General features: G+C 46.5%; 1 protein-coding gene across 1 annotated transcript in view; it reads left to right on the top strand.

Moving 5' to 3' along the window:
* Positions 1–19,955, top strand: part of gpr158a (G protein-coupled receptor 158a) — a 44,321-nt gene that overhangs the window by 9,679 nt on the left and 14,687 nt on the right. The window contains exons 3-5 of the mRNA XM_053412765.1: positions 11,341–11,443; positions 13,937–14,163; positions 14,865–14,933. Coding sequence (XP_053268740.1) covers positions 11,341–11,443; positions 13,937–14,163; positions 14,865–14,933 — 399 coding nt within the window. The remainder of the gene's footprint in view (positions 1–11,340; positions 11,444–13,936; positions 14,164–14,864; positions 14,934–19,955) is intronic.

The raw sequence follows: 19,955 nt of genomic DNA, 5'->3' as shown, positions 1-19,955 counted from the left end.
CTCGTTCTCCCCGACGCCTCCGACCCGCGGCCCCGGTGCCGTCGGTAGAACCGAAGGATTCGGAAGATGTGCTGTAGATCAAACTGATTCATAATGCATGTGATGTAATGGATGGCAGTGAACCTCCCTGAATAATTAATAACTCTCTTTGTCTGAGTACTTCCACCTTCTCCACGGACAGTCGATGTCAGAGACATTTGACATAGTGTGTGTCCGTGTGTGTGTGTGTGAGAGACATATACTGAGTGTGTGTGGCTGCAAGGAGACAAATACATTGTTACTGGTATAGATTTTTAGCCTGGTTCGCAGAAATAATGATCTCCATGCGCTTACACTGCAGGAGTGTGTTGGGGGGTGCGCTTGCTTACAGCTGAAGGATGAAAGCTGCCGTGGTCGAGGCTTGTTACAGGATCCGTCTCGTGCTGCATGACAGCTTCATCATGCACGAGGGCTCGTTATCCTCATATCTGCTGGATCAACAACACAGATGGGGAGAGGAGTCGAGGAGGGAGTGTGTATACATGTGTGTGTGTGTCCGTGTGTGTGTATGTGTGTGTGTGTGTGGAGGTACGTCGAACAAGAGCCTCGCTGATTCCACCCAAGTTGTTTTTCCTCTCGTGAATATTCATAATTCATAAATTACACACGATCCCTCTCACATAAATTGGAATTACAGCATTGTTGTGTCAGTTACAGCCAACAACCTACTTTCCTGGGCCTTAATTAAAGTGCACGACGAGGTAAATCACAGGTGACGGGGGGGGGGGGGGGGGGGGGGGTGGGGGGGGGCTGGTGTTTCTCCAGCTATGAATAGAAAGCCCCAACAGCAGTGTAATCAAGTCTTGTCGAGCTGTGTGTGTGTGCCAGCGTGTGTGTGTGTGTGTGTGTGTCTGTGTGTGTGTGTGTGGGGGGTAATGTGATAAAAACAGCACAGGGAGGTCTGCCCTGCCTTTGCAACCAGGGATTCATTCTGTGTTATTGCTGTATTTTCTTTCCCGGGCAGGTATTCCCTCTGCATGTGCAGCAATCTGTAGTTTAATGGGTTTCTTTGGGTCCATTTAGATGAAACAGACCATAATGTCAAGCTGCTGTAGATGCGACTTAGTGAGTATTTTTCTTCGTGTTAATGGAAACAAAGCATTTGTGTTTTCATAAGGGGTCGGAGCAGTTTATTTACTGGAGTGTATCTATGACGTATTCACATTTCCATTCCCCCCCTCAAACGAGGCTCTAACATTCTCCACGTTCTGTTTTACATGCACGGGATGAATTCCTCTCGTTGCACATCCTCTGTTGTTGTTTCTTCTTCATCTTAGCTGCAGGTTCTTTTTTTTTAAAGTGCCACCATTCCACCAATTGAATTTGACAAAACGCAGTGGTTCCAGCCAGCAGGGCCAGGCAGAGCCGGCTCCCTGGCCCTGCCTTGCATCCTGCCTCTCAAGCTGCTGTCGGCCCAGCCAAGCGTGCAGGCGAGCCCAAACTCAGATGGAGGCAGATGCTATGGATGACTGGTTCACCAGGCGAGAGGAGGAAGGCAAAACAAAATGAGGCTCGGACTGTTGAGGAGAGAAACACAATAACCCAACGGCTCCGGGAACCGGCTTGTCTGACGAGTGGCAGAGCGATTTTTTTTTATATCCAACGATTTCTTATCATTCTTTCCCAATTATTGGTTTTTATTTTCATTTCTTTTTCTGCTGTGGTGCCACAGGTGATCTATTTAAAGATTCCACTGAGACCCAGCTGGATTTGTCCTCTTTACTTGACTATGATAATACATAGTCGGCGGCTGTGGCTGAGGGGTAGAGTGGTCGTTCTCCAACCTGATGGTCGGCAGTTCGATCCCCAGTCTGACCCCATCTGCAAGTGTCCTTGGGCAAGATGCTGAACCCCCGAATGGCCCCCCCATAAAATAACCAAGTGCTATGAATAGATGCACTGTATGAATGTGTGTGTGTGAATGGGTGAATGTAAAACTGTACTTTAAAGCGCTTTGAGTGGTCATCAAGACTAGAAAAGCTCTATATAAATACAAAACCATTTACCATTTACATAACAGTTCCCTAGATATGCATTTTAAATACACGCAGACATATAGTTTGTAGAATTAATAACTTCAGGTGACCTAAGATATAGAAAGGTCTGATCGAAACCCTATCGAATTCCAGATCTGCAGCAGAAAACTTATTTTCTGCATACAATTCAATAATGTTTTGGGAATTGGGGTAAATTTAATTCCGTATTCATTATGCAGCACATATATTTTATAGTAAATCAGTTGTTTTTGCAAGTGGGCACCGTGTCTAATGAAATTACAGGAACATTCAAACAATGGAGAGAATGAACCAGCCCACGCTGCTGTCAGGGATAATACATGTGTTTATATCAACTCTGACTCCAGACCAGAGGCAAACACTGCATTTCATTGACTAAGTAGCTCTGACTTCGATCCCACTGAAACCAGATTAATCTTTACATAACCAAGCATGTAGCCGAAAAAAAAGATCATCAACCACAATCTCCACTTCATTTCCTGCTGAAAGGCTGTAAACATGGCGTCTGTGGTTGACGGTTCCCCGTCTCTCTCCTCTCATCTCTCACTAATGGCACTTCAATTAGTGTGTTTTCACCGTTCTTCAAAAGTCCAGGACTTTGCCGCCCCGGGGGCACCTTTCATGGGAGACTGTGGCCGTGGATGATGATGAATGTTTCAATCAATTAGCTTATTGCTCAGAACAAGTGGTGGGGCCCTGGGGGACGGTAGCCGGTGAAAGGCGGTGACACAGAACCTGAATGATGGCTCCAGCCCGCACCACGAGGCCGCCTGACGCTGCCGAGCGGGAGGAGAGAGACGCTCCGCTGGAGGGAGAGGACCATTTAGAGTCTGAGAATGAAAACATCAGGTTTTAAAAATGTGTCCAGGTGGCGTCATAGCACCTGGATTTAATCTCTTAACCCGATGGCATCTGGTTCCACACCAGTGTTCAGGCTCCAGGGATGGATCTGTCCACCTCTTTGGTCCTGAGTGAAATATCTGAACTACTCTTTGATTGAGTGATGTTAAATTTGCTACGAGGATGAACCCCCCCCACCCCCCCACCCCAGCATCTCCCAGGAGCGATTCACACACTCAGCCAATCACAAGTCAGTCTTCTAGGCTGTCAATCGTGATATTATAGAATCAAACAAGGAATTAAAAAGAAACTTACTGTGGAAACTTAGACTTTTACTGTTGTTCATGTCCCATCCACTAACACGGAGGAGGATCAGATAGATATTGAATGAACCAGACGGTGGCTCCGTCGTCATCTATCTCCTTTACTTTTGTTTTTCCTTCTCCATCTATTTCTATTCACAAATTCCCTCCAGAGACAATGAGACACAACGCATTTGTGGGGAAAAAAATCAATTTAGAAAAAAACTTATCTGGAATCAAACTCCTGCCTCAGTTGAAGTAGGATAATTGAAAAAGCATCTTTTGAGTTAAAAGACAAACACGGACGCTCAGAGGCCAGACGGCTGCGTGTCAGGAGGACGAGTGATGTTTGCTTCACATCAATGTGTCGCTCTCTCTCTCTGCTGTGAGTGGATGCTCCAGCTCTGTGGGTTGACCCTCTGTCACATCCTGACCTTGGTTCAGGAGGTCACCCCGGCCCCCGGCCCCCGTCCTGCCACCATCTCAATCACACCCTGTTTCCTCCGCCCCGTGTACCTGCTGAATTAATAACGCCGCCGGTGTTAAACAACCGCCGCTGCCTCCTGCGTCTTCTCTCGCCCTCGGCCTCGCTCTGGTTTCCACTCTCTCGCCCTCGGTGTGCACCAAACAACACTCTCCGTGCTCCACACATCATTTTGACTTACTCTCCCTCCCTGGAGGCCTCGTTCTAACCACTATCCCCAACACTTCTCCCAGTCCTGGTCCTGCGATAAATAATTAACCTGGAGGAGACCGGATCCCTGATTGTTTTTATACCCATGAGACTTGTGGGAACGGTTTTGTCCTCCCCGACGTGGACAATCAGATTCTTGAAAAACTCTCCGTCTTGTGGGACCGGCTTTCGTCCCTCAGGTTATATTTGTCCTTGGAGTTTTATAGATTTTTGTCTCCATCATGTCACAGTTATTAGATTCTTTTTCTCCAGTTTCTTTTTCCTGCACGATCACAGTTTGTTCCTCTTGAGGCTGATGTCTGAATAAAAAAACCTTGTCCTCAGATTGTAATTGTAATTCATCTGGTAGTTATTAAATATTTGTCCCCAACACGTGACTGTGCAAACGTTTGTGTCCCATTAATGTCCTAACAGATTTCTGTCCCCTCAGTGAACAGTGTCTCGTCTATAAGACTGGAGCTCGGTCTCGATCCATCGGAGGCTGCGTTCGATCCCTCGATTCGACCCAATTATCGGCCACTGCTGTAGTTCATCCGAGGAGGTAGAGGAAGACATGTGGACGTCTGTCCTCAGGCTGAAGGCACACTGCTCCACCCACACTGACACGGGCCGATTGTGTAACAGCGGCACGACTACACTGTCACACACTCAACATCTCAAAAAACAGCCTCATCATCCATATTAAAGATGAACTAATTATTCACACTGAGTCAGTTGTTGTATCTGATTGGCCCTGACCCCCTGTGGTGACCTAGACCCCGAGCCGTTCCCATCATGCATTGTTTCTGTGATTTACACGTCATTGTCTTTTATCCGGCAATCTTTACCTTCAGCTGCCTTTAATTTAGAAACATCACACGAAGGCCATGTTCACTATTGGCAGCCATGATAACAAATCCTTTATCTACACGACAGCGGCTGTGGAGCATGTTCTCCGCTACACCTGCTACACCCGTCTCTCCTTAACGAGCTGATGTCCTTATTTAGGTTCATTCGTTTAACCTGAGAAAGACGTAGGAGACGTTCTGAATTGATGGGATTCATTTTGAAAAACTGATTGCCGGCTGAACCTCATTAATCAGTGTGTCACCAAAAAGTGATTGATCTCAGAATCAGGGATGTTGCTTGATTTGCATGCGAAGGTTTGAGGCCTCGTTCTGCTGCATAATGACTCGTCTGTCATGCTCCTGATCGTCTTCTGTGGGAAAGTTACAAAGATGGATTTACTAAAACATTTATGATCGTATTCCTCTACTGAAAAACAACAAGTGCAGCTTTAACAGCCTTGAAACCTGCTATTACATATTATGTTTATAACTATCGCCGCCAGGGAGGTTGTGACTTTTAGCAGAACTATTCAAAAACTACTTGGATTTGTCCATGTTCTCCACATGTCGGCTCTGTGATTGGCTATTGATCTGCCTCTCGTCCCCAATGTGAGCTGGGATTGGCTCCAGCCCCCCAACCCCCCCTTCAACCCTCAAACGATCAGTGCTCTGGGTTTGTTTAATGCTCCGTTTTAAGTTAAATGTGTCTCCTCGGTGTCGTGCACAAATTTCCCAGAGTTTTATGTCACATCCAAATGTGTCATCCTTCAGTAGGACTTCATTTCTCACTCGACGTGCCAGCTCGCTCAGAAAACTCCCCGGGCCCCTCTTCCAACGTGATGCATTAGCAGAAGAACGGTGAGTAACGTTTATCTGCTCGTTTTTCTGACAGCCCCCCCCCCCCCCCCCCTACATTCCTTCGCCAAAAAACGCTCACCCCTTCCTCTGCAGGCTGATCAAAATATCAAGTCGTTTTAGGATCTTGGGAAATCCCTGTGTCTTTTTGAAACATGCCATCCTAGTGAGGCAGGGATTCCCACACGCATGTCTGCGGCGGCTTCACACCCGGACCGTGACCCTTTCAACCTCTCGAAGCGTCCTAATTAACCACGTCCCCGGCTATGTTGCGTATTAGAGTGTGTTCAGGAGCCTATAAATAGGGTAATTGCTAATTATCTAGAGTCATCGCGGGAAAGCTGTGATTATGCTACAGAGCTGATAAGGGTGCTTGATAAGAAGGAAGCAGAATACTGCTGTGCACCAGCAGATTTAAATTCACCCCTCAATTTCAGCAAATCCTTTTGTGGCCGGGAGAATTACGCAGCGCTGTGGAGGAAACCCCAAACTCAAGAGCGGGAAGCAGGAGGAACTGCAGTAAACGTGGATTCAGAAAGAGGGAGGAGTTTGAAAAGCAGAAAGATGAAGTCCTCTACTGGGACATAGTCAATCATCTTCTTTTCGTTTACCCGTGTTAAGAGGCAAAGGGAACTGACTCAATATTATTAAATACTAGTTCTGTTCTCGACCAATCCCTTCACATAACGAGTTTACTCTCAAATTTTGGTGTTAAAGAAATATAAGAGTTTCATACCTTCAACAAAGGATCCTTCATTTTACAGCAGGTAAATGAAACCACTAATTCTGAGAATTGACCTCTCCCAGTGGACGCAGTGTCCCGTCTCCTCAGGATGGAGACATCAAGGCTGAGGGCCGTCGGCTCTGAGCAGAGGGACGACACCTCACAGGACACCTCTGGTCTTCACTGTGGCCCCCGGCCCTTCTCCACTGTCTGGCTAATTGGCTCTGTGGAAAAAAAAAAAGGTGGAACTCTTGAGTTTACACGGAAACACTTTGAAGTCTTGAATACACTCGCCCCCGGGCCGAGGCTTACATCTGCTTCGCCACAGCCTTTCTCAGCGCGCCGTTAAAAAGCCGAGGCAGAAAGCAAACACTGGGTGCAGCGAGGACGGGATGAGAGTGAAATGCAGAGGTAACATTTGTCTAGGGACCCGGGAGAGTGGATGTGAAACGAGTGCAGCAGCGTGCTCAACAAAGGAGGCAGAAAGAAAGACAGAGTCGTGGCAGCAATGTTCACTTCCACAGAATCTGTTTGCATGCACCTTGCACTCAAAAAGTGAGTCTCTATTATGAACTCACAAACAAACAGAAATCTTGCTTTTCGAATAAGATGATGGACGCGCTGGTGGATGGCTGCAAATAGAGTGAAGAGGATTTAAAGTAGGAAAATAAGAGTTTAACAGTCACTGTGTATGAGTGGAGTGGAAGTGAAGGGCCATTGGACGACGGAGGCAGTGTTCCCCGTCCTTCATGACATTTTCTTCCCCTGCAGGCTTCTCCGAGGAGGTCAGGGAACGCTGTCCTCCCTCCGACCCTCTTCTCCAGAGCGTTCACTGCTCTTGCTGGTGCAGGGGGGGGGGGGGGGGGGGGGGGTGTTGTGTATCTACCGCTGCAAGTTGCGAGTGTCAGCTCCACTGTGCGTTTAAGTGTGTGAGCAGGGAATACATATGTGCTTGTCCAGTTTACTTTGACGCTGACATAAGCTGGGAAAGTGATTAGGAGAGCAGTATCCCGGTCGTGTGTGTGTTGTGTTGTGTGCGCTGAGGAGCCGCCTGTGTGTACTTGTGTCCCAGCTCGATGGCAGCGCTTAGCTCCCTCTAGGCCCCGAGTGTTTATCTCACTGGTGTTTAGGCTTTGCTCTTTGGACGGCAGCCCAGAGCGAGGCCCGACCGGCCGGGCAGCTCCGCTCGGGCTAACTCCTGCTGGTTGACCTCGTTTAAAGGCCTGGCTGTGGAGCTGTCGCTGGGAGCGCAGACCCACAGCCGTCCAGCTCCCTGCTCTGTCCCCTGCTCTGCTCTGTCCCCGTCGCTGCTCTGTCCCCATCGCTGCTCTGTCCCCGTCTCTGCTCTGTCTCTGTGCCTCCCTGTTCGTCTGGATGAGGAGTGAGAGGCTGCAGCACCGCTCGAAAACAGAGTCAGGACCAAGTTATTGAGCCCAGTCACTTTCGACAGCTAAAAGAAGAACTCTGACGTCAAGACACACACACACACATGAACTCAACCTTTATTTTTATATCTCACCAACTCACTCTGTGAAGTTTCATGCACGCCATGATGCCGAGATTAGATGAAAGGCTAAATGAGCTTGAGAAGCCTAGAGATGTCAGGAACAGTCCTCCTGATTGAAGGTTTATTAATATTCAGTTTTGGGATAGTGCAAAACATTCGGACGTGGGAAATAATATCCTGGCTTTTATCAGGTTTCTTCAAATATTCTGGTTTATGTTTAAACTTGTAAATATCCTGGATAAGCCCCTGTGCCCGATTTTGAGATACTGGTGCATGTCTACATGTGCATTTACTTTATTTATCAAATTTCCCTGCGAGTAGGCACGGTACTGTATTTTCTTTCTTTCTGTTTCAAGCAACAGTGCATTGTGTAATTTCCCCGGTGCCCTTCATACACACATGTCGAGCTGGAACAGACACAACTGCACCACATGTGCCGAGTGAATCGCCCTCGAGCCAAGTCCTCCCCTTCCTACCTGCTTTCTGTGAATTCTATAGTTCAACCTGTAATTACTGGAAGATAATCTTTCCTCAGGGTCCGTGTTGCACTCTGTAGGATCATTACAAATACCTACAGAGGCCTATTAGTGGCTGATGAGGCACCGTGCTGGACCGGAAGCGCGTGGGCTCCTTTCAGAGAGCGGCAGAGCCCTCGGCAGGCCCTAATTAGCCCGGAGAATCCGGCTAGTTCCCGGTTTCCCGGTCAAGTGGAAGACGCCTGGCCCCCGCATCAATTAGTGCGACTTTTAGAGTTGTGTTTTTTTTAATTCCCCTGGTTCGTGTCACAGAAAGGTGACGGAGGAGAACTGCTGTTTGATGTCAGGAAGATGTGGAGCTCGTGCAAACTGGTATTCAGGAGTTCCAGCTGTAGAATAAACCAATGGTGCATGGGAAGTGGATTTATAGCTGGAAGTTATGCAGGTCCACACTGGCTTGTTAATACTGGTATTTACAGAGTGGTGTAGTTGACGGATGTATTCTGCAGGATCTTCTACTTTTGTAATATTCAGCTGCAACTTATAACACGTGACACTTTTCTCTCATGCTAATTATGACACTTGTGACCCCCCCATGACAAAGTGAGGGGACAACATATATTCTTATATAATATATTATCAGTATTCAGGCTGTATTGAAATGGATCCTGCTTTAATTAAAGTGTCTTTCAAAAACAGTGATGATTAAAATCTGACTTCAACAAAAACAGAGCTGGTGTGAGAAATTCTACACAAGCCAGAAAGAGAGGGAGAGAGTGTGTGTGTGTGTGTGTGTGTGTGTGTGTGTGTGTGTGTGTGTGTGCGTTGTGTCTATTTCGGAGTCCTGCGGCCTCTTATAAGTGCTCTGTTGCAGGAGGACCATGCTGCTCTGACAGCGTGACGCACTCCGATAAAAAGGCTCTCGCTTGCGGTCACACACGTCACCATGGCAATTAGCATGTCAGTGTGTGCATGTGAATGTGTGTGTGTGTTAGCGTGTGTGAGTGTGTGATTGACAGCTGCCACAGCTGGGACGTAAACAACAACGAGCGGCTGCTGCTGGTGGGGGGGGGGCCTGATGTGGAGCTCAGGGTGTCTCTCCAACATGTGACTGAGCCATAAAGAATAAATGAGCTGCATCATATTTACACACATGATCCAGGTGACAATTTATTTTTGTAACACAGATGGATTGTTACCGTCAACAGTCACAGGGAGAGATCCTGTGCAGCCACACAAAAACACAGACACACACACACACACACACACACACGTTACCCTCCATCATATAGAATTAATGAGCAGTTAATGTGATGTGAATTCTCTCTCAGCAGAGTCGATGCCTTCAGCTCATTATGGAAAGATAAAAAAAAACAACATGGCTGCCTGAGCTGCTATCAACAGAACATCATCAAACATAATTAATAGCATATGTCAGGCAGATAGAAGTAGGTCAGTGACGGTAGCAGCTGTGTTCAGAACACTTTTATAATCACAACACATGTATTTTACCATAATATAACATAATATAATATAGAGACCTATTGGAAGTACAATGATTCTTTGATTAGTGGAGATGAGTAATTAGGTTATTGGCTTATTGTTTCATTTAAAATCATTTTAATGCAAATATACCAGATTCACTCACCTGCTTTCCCTTGTTTCACATGAAATATTATATATTTAGGCAAACAATGTATTTAATGGTCTCCAGGAAACTAGGATGGACATTTTTCAACACATTAAAACATGCAATTATATCTGTGGACACCATTTGCAGGAATATGAATTGCAGTATGAATGTGTTGTGTGTATATGTAAATTCCACTGGGTACCTTTAAGTTAACTACTTTAACATGATACAAACATATTTCCCCTGCCGTTAAATTTAACAACTCTACAACTCGTGTGCTGTATCAATAAATCGAACTTGACCTGAGTTGATATGATGGCGACACATTGAAAACTTCTCTCTAAGTCGTGTGGGTGTGACTGATTCTGTGTATTCTGTGATAAAGTCAGAGTCTGTGGTGAGTGACAGGTCTGAGGTTTTAAAATCCAACTTGTCGAGAGCGTCTCTCATTGAGACGAGGAGCCGTCTCCTACAGATTCCTCTAGTGTCTCTCCTGATGCTCCGGCCTCTTCTGAGGAATTAGTTTGAGGAACAAGTCCGTTGAATATTAACCTGGTAATTACCTCATGCTTCCACCGAGGGGCCTCTCAGATTGAACGAATAAAGAAGTGCGTTCAGACCTTGAGAGACGGTGAGAAAGCAGCTGCCTCTCAAGACGTGCACGCTCCATTCTGCTGTGAAGAGCACGGCGGCGGCCGGTGCTTCATTTAGACGCTGCCCCCCCCGGCCGAGCCTCCGGATCTCCGTCAGGTCACAAACACTTCACACCGCGTCAAGAGTCATTCGGAGCACCGCTGCTATTCTCGGCCCCTCTCTCCGGCCTCATGAGCCATTATCGTCTCGGCTTAGGTAAACACGTGGACTCGTGTAGATTTAAAGAGAGAAGATTTGAGGCCGAGGAGAGAAGATGTAATCTCATTCCCTCAAGATAGAGAATTAATGCTTCTCCTTTAATCATGCAAATAAAGTCTGTTCTTAATTTAGACATTAATTATATCTTGTAATTTGGCAAACAGCACAGAAAGTCTGCCAAGGATGCCCCCTGACAACCCTCCTGCTTTTCTCCGCAGCCCTCGGTCTGTTTCCTATCAGACTTCCAATCAGATGGAAGAGGTTTCGCTAATTTAATATCGAGCGGCGAGGAGGCGCAGGAAGGAGGCGGGGCGGGGGCGGGGGCGGGGGGGGGGGGGGGTATCGCACGACTTAAATAATTAGACCCTCGTCGCTCTCGCAGGACATTTGAACCCACGTTTCACTCACAGGCCGAACTCTGGGTTCAGTATTGACGTATTTTAAAAAGCTTTTTCATCGGTTTGTTATCAGTCTGAATTTCAGGGGATTTAAAATTATTTCTGCGGATTTAATCCAGAAAAACACATTCGTCATCGATGTATAAAACATTGTTTGTTTGTTTGTTTCTCTCCACAGTGTTTGCCGACTCGTGGTCAAGGATTCGTGTTGGACAAATACAAGTGTCACTGCAAGAGAGGATTCTATCATCTCAACCGGGTCGCTGTCAATGGCTTCACACGTAAGAGACTAATGATTATAAATCAGATTTTATACTGTAATAAGGAGAATCATTGGTTTCCGTGAGTATGTTACAACAAATTACAACATGCTAACTTTATAAATACTGACCACGATCTCTCATATCACATTATATAACAACCTCATGTTATAACCGCGCTGATGAGAGTGACACGTGCTACTGCTCCTTCCTGGAAGCCGAAGTAGTCTCAGTTACCTGTGGGAGGCTAATCAGGGTCGGGATGGGAAATCTGTTTTTAATGGTGGTTACTTCTGCCAGTTGACTCCGTGTGTGAGTTAATTAAAAAAGTTCTTCTGCAGACACAGAGCCCCGGTGGTTTTCACCTGGCCGGCATCTCTTCTCTCTGCCGCACTTTCATTTAAATCCACTTTACCTCCCGTCTCCCAATGTTCCCTCGTGCACCACCCCCCCCCCCCCCCTCCACCCTCACTTTTTGCATCATTTTTATTGCCGCCCATTTTCTCACCCTCAGATATTCCCCTTCATGTGCAGAGAGGCTGCAGTTTATTTTGAAACGAGTTGATGTCTGTGCTGTTTCGACACCAGCTCTCGTGTTCGTGCGTGTGTGCGTGCATGTGTGTGTGGGTGTGCGCGTGTGTGTGTGTGTGCGCGTGTTTGAGAGAACACAATAATAGAGAGGAGAGGCAAGCCCGTTAACGAGGCGTACTGCTGCAGTCTGGCCCACCATGGGGCCAATAACAAGCCTGTTAATCCACAAGGGGACATCCTTGACACTCCTTTGCAGAGAAAAGCCAGTACAACTCACTTCCCTTTGTCTCCCAGTGATCTTCCACTGTGGATCTCGCAACACAAGTGTGGGACAAAGAAGTTAGTGTGGCTGAGCTCGAGCTAACCGACGAGAAGGAGCTGAAGGACGTGACTCACAGCGACGGGGATAAGTCGTCCCTTTGAAGGGATCAATGATGTGCAGAGTCATAGCTTTGAAAAATAGGCCAGTTCCCTTTTAAAGGAAAAATCCCCGCAAATCTCTGAGACAATGGCTGTTTCCAATAAAGCCTCCATAAAAGCTCCATATAGCTTCTCCCACTCTTTATCTGTCCAACCATATGGCCATCTCTCAGGGGATTTCTGCACAAACCAATAACAACAGCCCCAGTTTCCCATTGTCCCCTGGGTGGGTTTGGTTTTTACCTTAGTCTACGGAGGCAGGGTTTTTCCTTTTTAATGGCCCAGAAGGGTTTTCCTTAATAACCAGCGGCATATTTTCAGGAGAAGTTTAACTGTAACTTTGCAATAAGTGGTTTAGGGTTCGGTTTAGCACTTAAATATGTGCCAGTGTTTTAGGTTTTGAGTTTCAGGTTCATGTCCTTCCCTTGTCCGTCTTTTATTCAGAGCCTGAATGCTTATAAAGATGGACAACATGTCTTCGCTTCTCTCAAACTTTTAGCCACAGTTTGCACGTTAGCAAATGGAAGATGTTAGTGGTTACATCTGATCAGGAATCATGTGACCCACGCTCTAATCAGCTGACCAATGAGAGAAGCCTTGGAGACAAATAATGGACATTTTGAAAATAAAAGCATAAATAAACCCCCAAATTGAAATCATGAAATTGCAAATGGACAAATATGTCCCCACTCCCGTCTTAGACCAAGATAAACATCGATTTTTTATGATTTTCACGTTCAATCAGCTCGTTACACAAATGTCTCCGTCCTCGTCAGCGCGAAATAACCAAGTGCCGGCAGGACTCTGTGGACTTTATCCCCGGGAAGCAGCAAGTCATCAGCCCTGTGTGTTATGTCAGTGAGTGAACAAGGTGCAGCAGTGTTGACTTTCCATGTTCACACATATAGATCCATCTCCCTCGTGTTGACACAAAGTCGATGAATCCTTGTAAGGTCAGCGAGGTACAAGACGATATCCTGGAAGCTTCACTCGGCCAGAGAAGAACTTCCATCTCCTCCTTTATCTGGTAATACTGGTCTCAGTGGGGACACAGTCAAATTCAACATCAAGGGGCCGTTAGCGTGACACGTGTTGCTGCTCAAGCTGCTTTGTAACTCTGAGAACATGAGGAACACTGTAAAGAAAGATGGCGACGCACCTGTAACTAGCTCCAGCAGCAGGGAAGCCGAAATATCAAGCATGGGGCCACTGCCCTCTTGAGATTTTGAGGTAATTTAGAGTCTAAATAAAACCAAACATACAAGAGAAATTAGTTCTGGGACACATTGTGTGATAAGAACTAGAGCAACAATAACAGAAACCATCTTGTGTCCCATATGCTAACATGGAGGAGATGGTGTCACGTCGTCCATCTTTCTATACAAACTATGGTTTAAACTCCTCTGTTCCCCCGACAAGGTTTCTATGACCCTGTTAACCCTGGCATCTGAAAAAAGTACGAGAAATCTCAATCTAAATTAACTTGTTTGATCAATACAGACGAAAAAAATGAATATTAGAAATCAAACACCTCGTTGACTCCTTTGTTCTTGACTTTGACAGGGACGGGGGACAAGGGGAAAGCGGCAGACAGCGGTCCCAACGCGGATGAGGCGTCCTCCAGCGACTGTCTGCCGTGCCAGCCGGGCTGCGCCTTCTGCAAGGACGACACCCCCTGCGTGGCCCGGGAGGACGGAGCCCTGCGCATGGCCGTGGTCTCCTTCCAGTGCCTCTGCATGCTGCTCGTCTTCATCAGCATGGTGCTGGTCTACTACTTCCGCAGGAATAAGGTAACACGCTCACGACAAAACAGAAAATGAGTTTGTTCAATAGAGAGATGCTCTCAACTTTAACTCCCAGTTTAAAAGCTCTTTCACAGACTTACTGATCAATTAAAAAACATTTTTCAATACGTTCTTCCTGCAGATTTTACATATTTTTTAATGTTTTAGACAAGATAAGCATCTGGTCTCCGTGGCTATAGCTGTTGGTTTGAGTTTATTTTTAAATGGGCTGCACAGCTGTTTGCTGATCTCTGCAAACCCCCCCTCAAGCATCTTGTCAATTAGACGATGATACGTTAAATATCCCAGTGAACAGAAATGTTCAACCCCTCTATAAAAAGTCCTCGAGACACAAGCTTCCATTTCAATTTGTTTTCATTCGACCAACGAAGAAGAAAGGCAGATATCCACAATGACATCCTCTTGTTTCAGATGTGTTTAAACCTGCTGCAATATGAAAATATATTCAATATACAGATTTATATCCATTGAGAAACATTCAAACATTATTTTTTTATAATATAAAGACTTTGGGAATTTATTTTTGGTGCAAGGAAAGACCATGAAACTCCTTTATACTTTTTATCACTGGGGATTTTGGAACCATATCCTCTTCATAACTGAACATGAAAATTGAAGCTGTTTTAAACAACATTTTAGATAAATTAGAGGTTTAATACTTGTTGCATGTTTGTTTTTTCTGTCAGAGTATCAGAGCGTCTGGTCTCGTGCTGCTGGAGGCCATCCTGTGTGGAGCCCTGCTGCTCTACTTCCCGGTGAGTGAGTGTGTGTGTGTGTGTGTGTGTGTGTGTGTGTGTGTGTGTGTGTGTGTGTGTGTGTGTGTGTGTGTGTGTGTGTGTGTGTGTGTGTGACCGTGTGCATCCTTTCAAGTGCTTCTTTTTGACACATGTGCTGATAATGCTCACAACGTGCTCGTATATTGAGCCGGACACAGAAATCTTCTCCCTGACTGAAGGTTGGCATTCAGTCTGACCTTCAGTTCACTCTGTGTCTCATTCATCTGAAACTGTATCGGAGCTCAGAACAAAGTTGTGTGTCTGCAGCACGGAGCAGTATTGTTGGACGTGTCAGATCGTGAAACCCTGGGTTCATGAATCCTCCTGTTTGGCTGCTGTTGCTCCGTGTGACAGCTGCATGCAGCGTTTCACAGCCGAGGTGTGTGAGATAAAACGGGACTGGCAGAGACAAACATCCCAGGGCTTGTTGGTGACCCCCTGCTAACCGTACACAGCGTCGGCCAATGAACCCAGCAGCACCGTCAGCTCCACCATCTGTTGACCAGCCACTCGAGCTGCCTCACACACTCATTCAGACCTGCACAGAAAAAACACATTCGTCCGACCTTCACCTTTCAGTATTAAGTGTTTTCAACCAAAACTCAAACCTCAAGTGACTTTTACTTTAATGAAATTAGGTTTAGATTTATTTGTAGATAAATTATGTTTTTATTGTCAACATGTCGTCCACATCCTTTGAAAGAAGGACCCATTTATATCAAAGATATGTGGGACTGTCCTGCAGACACTCAAGGATCAAGATTAAGAGCAACTCCAACAATAAAAACCCTTCATAGAAATCGATTTTAATTGAACCACCCTATAAATGGTGATGGTTGATCTAGAAAAGACTTCAGAGCTGGAACAAATCATTGATTGATTTGACGACAAATCAATTTAAACTTTCACACTAAACTATAATTTATGGGCTATCGATAAAAAATAATCTATTACTGCACATACTCATTTGTATATGTTTTAAAAGTTGTACATTGTCCTGGAGGAATAACAGTGGATTTAAGTGCTTGTTTTTTATGATTCCAAATTCTGCCAATAAGGAATTAAATCGTCATGAACCCGGAAATAGATGATAACTGACTGTGATAGAGTTCAACCACGTGGATACCAGACCTAATTGTTGTGGCCTCATGCAACCAGCAACTGTGATCAATAAAAATCCTCCAGAGTGATTCCAGAGCATCAGTTAAAAAAAAGATACTGACATTGATTTACATGAATCCACCATTACCTCTTCCTCCCGGGCGCCCGGGGCTCGGACTAATTGCGATTTAGCTGCAATCACGTGGAGCTATATGCTGAGCAAAGCAATGCAGGGTGAATGTAATTAAAGCCAATCGATTTAGAGCCGGCCAATCAATGCAATTTGCTGCGACAAGGTCCTGAAAAGTAATAATGTCTGAAATCTGCAGATTGAATCGGTGGGCGAATGAATGAATTGCAGATGATGTTCCTGTGTCTTGCTGGTGCGGCTCCGGCTGCCAAAGCTAAAAATAGGCCCCAGCTTGTTAACAGGCTCCACAAAGGAAACTTCACTTTGTAGGTTGCTCTGTAAATCCAGCCTTGTTGTTTTGGAGAAGACGGTCCGAGTGAAACCACGACTCGTCCTGTTTTGATAAAACATCTCGGCTCGATCATGTGAAAACGACGGCACGCTAGATTGACCCCCCCCCCCCCCCCCCCGGCCCTGATGCATTTCCATGTCTCCCCCATGAGGCTGCGAGGGTGAGACGCATCCCTCCCCCATCTAAATATAGATTCAGAAATATTCCACCGCCGCTGCTGCTTCTATTTTAAATAATTCCACTGTTATTAGAGCAGGAAGATGCATCTCCTCCTGCTCTGTGGAGTAAAACCATTTTCTTCCCCCCCCCCCCCCCCCGCCCTCCTGTGCTTCTCTCTCTCCCGAGCGTGTCACATGCAATAACTTCAGCTCCCTCCCTCCCTCCCCAGCTCTGAAATGAAAGGCGGATGGAAGGAGGAACAAGCAGTGCAGGAGGAGAAGAGGCAAAATTATGGCGGTGCCAAATCCGGCTATTTCTGTCGGGCTGTGGAGAAGAGAGCTGGAGAGCGGACACGCGTTTGTGATTCACAATGTGATCCCGGGATTAGCTCGCCAGCCCCGCGCTTGTCTCTGTGCAGCTTCTTATTGACGCTGCTGGGGGGCGGGGGGGGCGGCTAAGATTGGAGTAAAGTGACAGAGTTTGAATTGCCATCGCTACTTGTTTTGATTTCTCAGATTCCACCAGCTCGCACAGTGGAGCCGGGGGAACATGCAGTAATGAGTCGGAGGCGTCGCCTCGTGCTGCCACCTGGTATCAACCTGTCAAACGACGACTCCGATAGGTGCTCGGGAAAATGCATAGAAAGGGGGGGATGGAGCACGCATGGTTTCACTTGTCATAACAGTATTCTTCTTAGCGGTGCATTGTCCACGCTGCAGCTCATGTCTCACACGACAGCTTGCAACGACACTTAGAGAACAATGAAATCTTCCTCTTCTCCACGTTCACTTTGCCTTCTCATCACAGTTTCTCTCTTTCCACAGCTCAGTCACACAATCTTTTTTACTCCTGACCCCTCCTCCCTTTATTTTGAGCTTGTCTTTAAGGGAGTGATTATCCGTAGGAAACACAAAGCTGCGACAACAGATCTTCTTTATTACCTCGTGTTGGGTCTTTGAAATCTCAGCTGAAAGTCATATCTCTGAACTCACTTGGGCTGCCACACTATTTTAGTCTTTTATCTCTATTATTATTACTCGTACTTGTTTGTTTTCTTGTTGTGTAGCACTTATACTTTGTGTTGAAAAGTTCTCGATAAATAAAGTAGCTCTTATCATTGTTAAGTTTAGAGGTTCGCTATTCTCTATGGACAGAATCGAGGAACAAGGTTTTGGGGCCGGAAGTTGCCAGGTTTCAGTTTCTAGTTCATGAAAAGAGATTTTAAAAACTACAGGAAAGAATAAACAAGAACAAGAAAGCAGGAGTCTCGTCTGATGAGCTGTTCTCTGTCGCTCTCTTCCCCTTGTCAAGGAAACCGTCTCTGTCATCTACCTGACGTTTGAAAACTCCAGGCGCCGCAGTGAGCCAGTAACAACCAGTCTGCTTAAATGCATGTAAACACACCATATGAGACCGATCTTCCCCTCCCAGTGTCCCAGTCCATCTGTGCCGTGCACCAGCGCAGTCCGCCCCAGAGACGGCACTAGTTGTTCTTCTCTCCCCTGCGAGACGTGTCACGCCTCCTGCTCTGCCTCGTGTGCGCTCAGAGATGAATAACGTGAATCTGTGAGTTTTGTGTTTTTAGATTTTAGTTGTGAAGCATCTTTTCAGCCCAACTTGGGGCGTCTGTCGCTTCCTGTTCGAGAAAACCTTTGCAGTTTTCAAACCAGTGGTCTGGAGCGGGACTAATTCCTCGTCCCTCCCTGACTCAGTGTCTTCCCACCTGTCCACTTTCAGTTTTAAGCCAAGGTGCCACTTCACCCCGGCTGTGCATGGCAGGCGGGCCGGGCCTCCCAGCGCATCAGGGGGCTAATGAGAAGCCGTGTGGCCGGGGGATGATGTCTCCTGACCTGACAGGCCTTGACACACAGTCTGCCAGCGCTCTCTCTCCCCTGCTCGGCTCTACCTCCCATCCAAGCTGTTCTGACACTTTCAATCTGACTTAAGTGGATCTGGAGGGTTTCTCTGTGCATCCCCGGCCCTCCCTTCATACCCCGCGCTTCCTTTTCCTCCATCTGCACAGCGCTGAAGATGCACCGCTGCACCTGGAGTGTTCCTTCTATCCACACGAGCAGAGACACGGAGGGTGTGAGAAACCGGAGAAAGAGAAAAGATAGCAGCGTTGCATGTAGGCGGGTTATTCCCTCTCCGATACGTCCCCTTGCGACCCGGCGAGGTGGGAACATCTCTGAGGATGTAACTGGTGTTGAGGAGGGAAGGCGAGCGCCAGCCGGCCCCGGCCTTGACTGTGCAGAGGCCGAGCTGGATGTAATTTACACTCGGCCCACCTCAGGGAGCAGCGGCAGGAGGAGAAACCATTACCTCCCTCCAGAAAGCTGCCCTTCCCATGTGGCAGTGAGTGTCAGATTTCTTATAAAAATGGATCCATTGCTATTAGAACACTCCACCTCTCCCTTGCTCCCACCAGTGCCCCCCCCACCACCCCCTCCCACTCTCTCATACCGAAGGTGTTTCGTGGATTTATATATATATAAAAAAAAGAAAATGAGACAAAGAGACGAGGGGCGAGCCGGAGACGATGAGCATTAAAGAGCAGGGCATGGGCGGACCGGAAGGCTGCCGTGATTTCCTGTCAAAACATTCAAAGTAGCGCGAGAGCTTTGTTGTGACAGAACGACTCCCGAGGCTGTTCCATCTCGTTCTCCACTCAGATGGAGACGGACACACTAAATAGCTGAAAGTCGTTTTTCTCCTCTTTAGCTGAATCTTTGGAAACGGCAACAACAAGAATCTGAATTTCGCCTCCGTCTGTTTCTTTGACTAATGCCGGTTTTTCCAGCTCTGGGTTTTAGTTGCTTTCAAATCAGAGAACTGACGTGTTTGCACTGGATCACTGACAGATGACTAATATATGATATTTTCTTTTTGCCGTTTTCATTTCGCTAAGTGCTCTATTAGCATGCGGCTGCTCCTCCACCCGTCATAGCTGTGAACCCCCCGGTAATAACTCAGCATTCAAGCCATCACTTTGAATTGTTGCAGGTCTAACAGAGGCGCAGTTTCCAGGCATTGAAACCATTTGGTCAGTGTATTTCCTTTTTCTGAATCCTGACCACATTCATTTATACATTTAAACACGAAAAACAGGACATTTTTGCACAATTTGTATGATCTACACAAATAGTTCTAAAACATCTACATAAGTCTGAATGCTCAAATCTTTCAAGATGTCTCCAAAAGGTTTTTATACCAACGGTGCATAAACAGATGGACAAAACAAACACAACTCTTTAGTTTT

The sequence above is a fragment of the Pleuronectes platessa genome, chromosome 20 (genome assembly GCF_947347685.1).
Source record: "Pleuronectes platessa chromosome 20, fPlePla1.1, whole genome shotgun sequence".
Taxonomy (NCBI): Eukaryota; Metazoa; Chordata; class Actinopteri; order Pleuronectiformes; family Pleuronectidae; genus Pleuronectes; species Pleuronectes platessa.
This window is presented reverse-complemented; position numbering and strand designations above follow the sequence as displayed.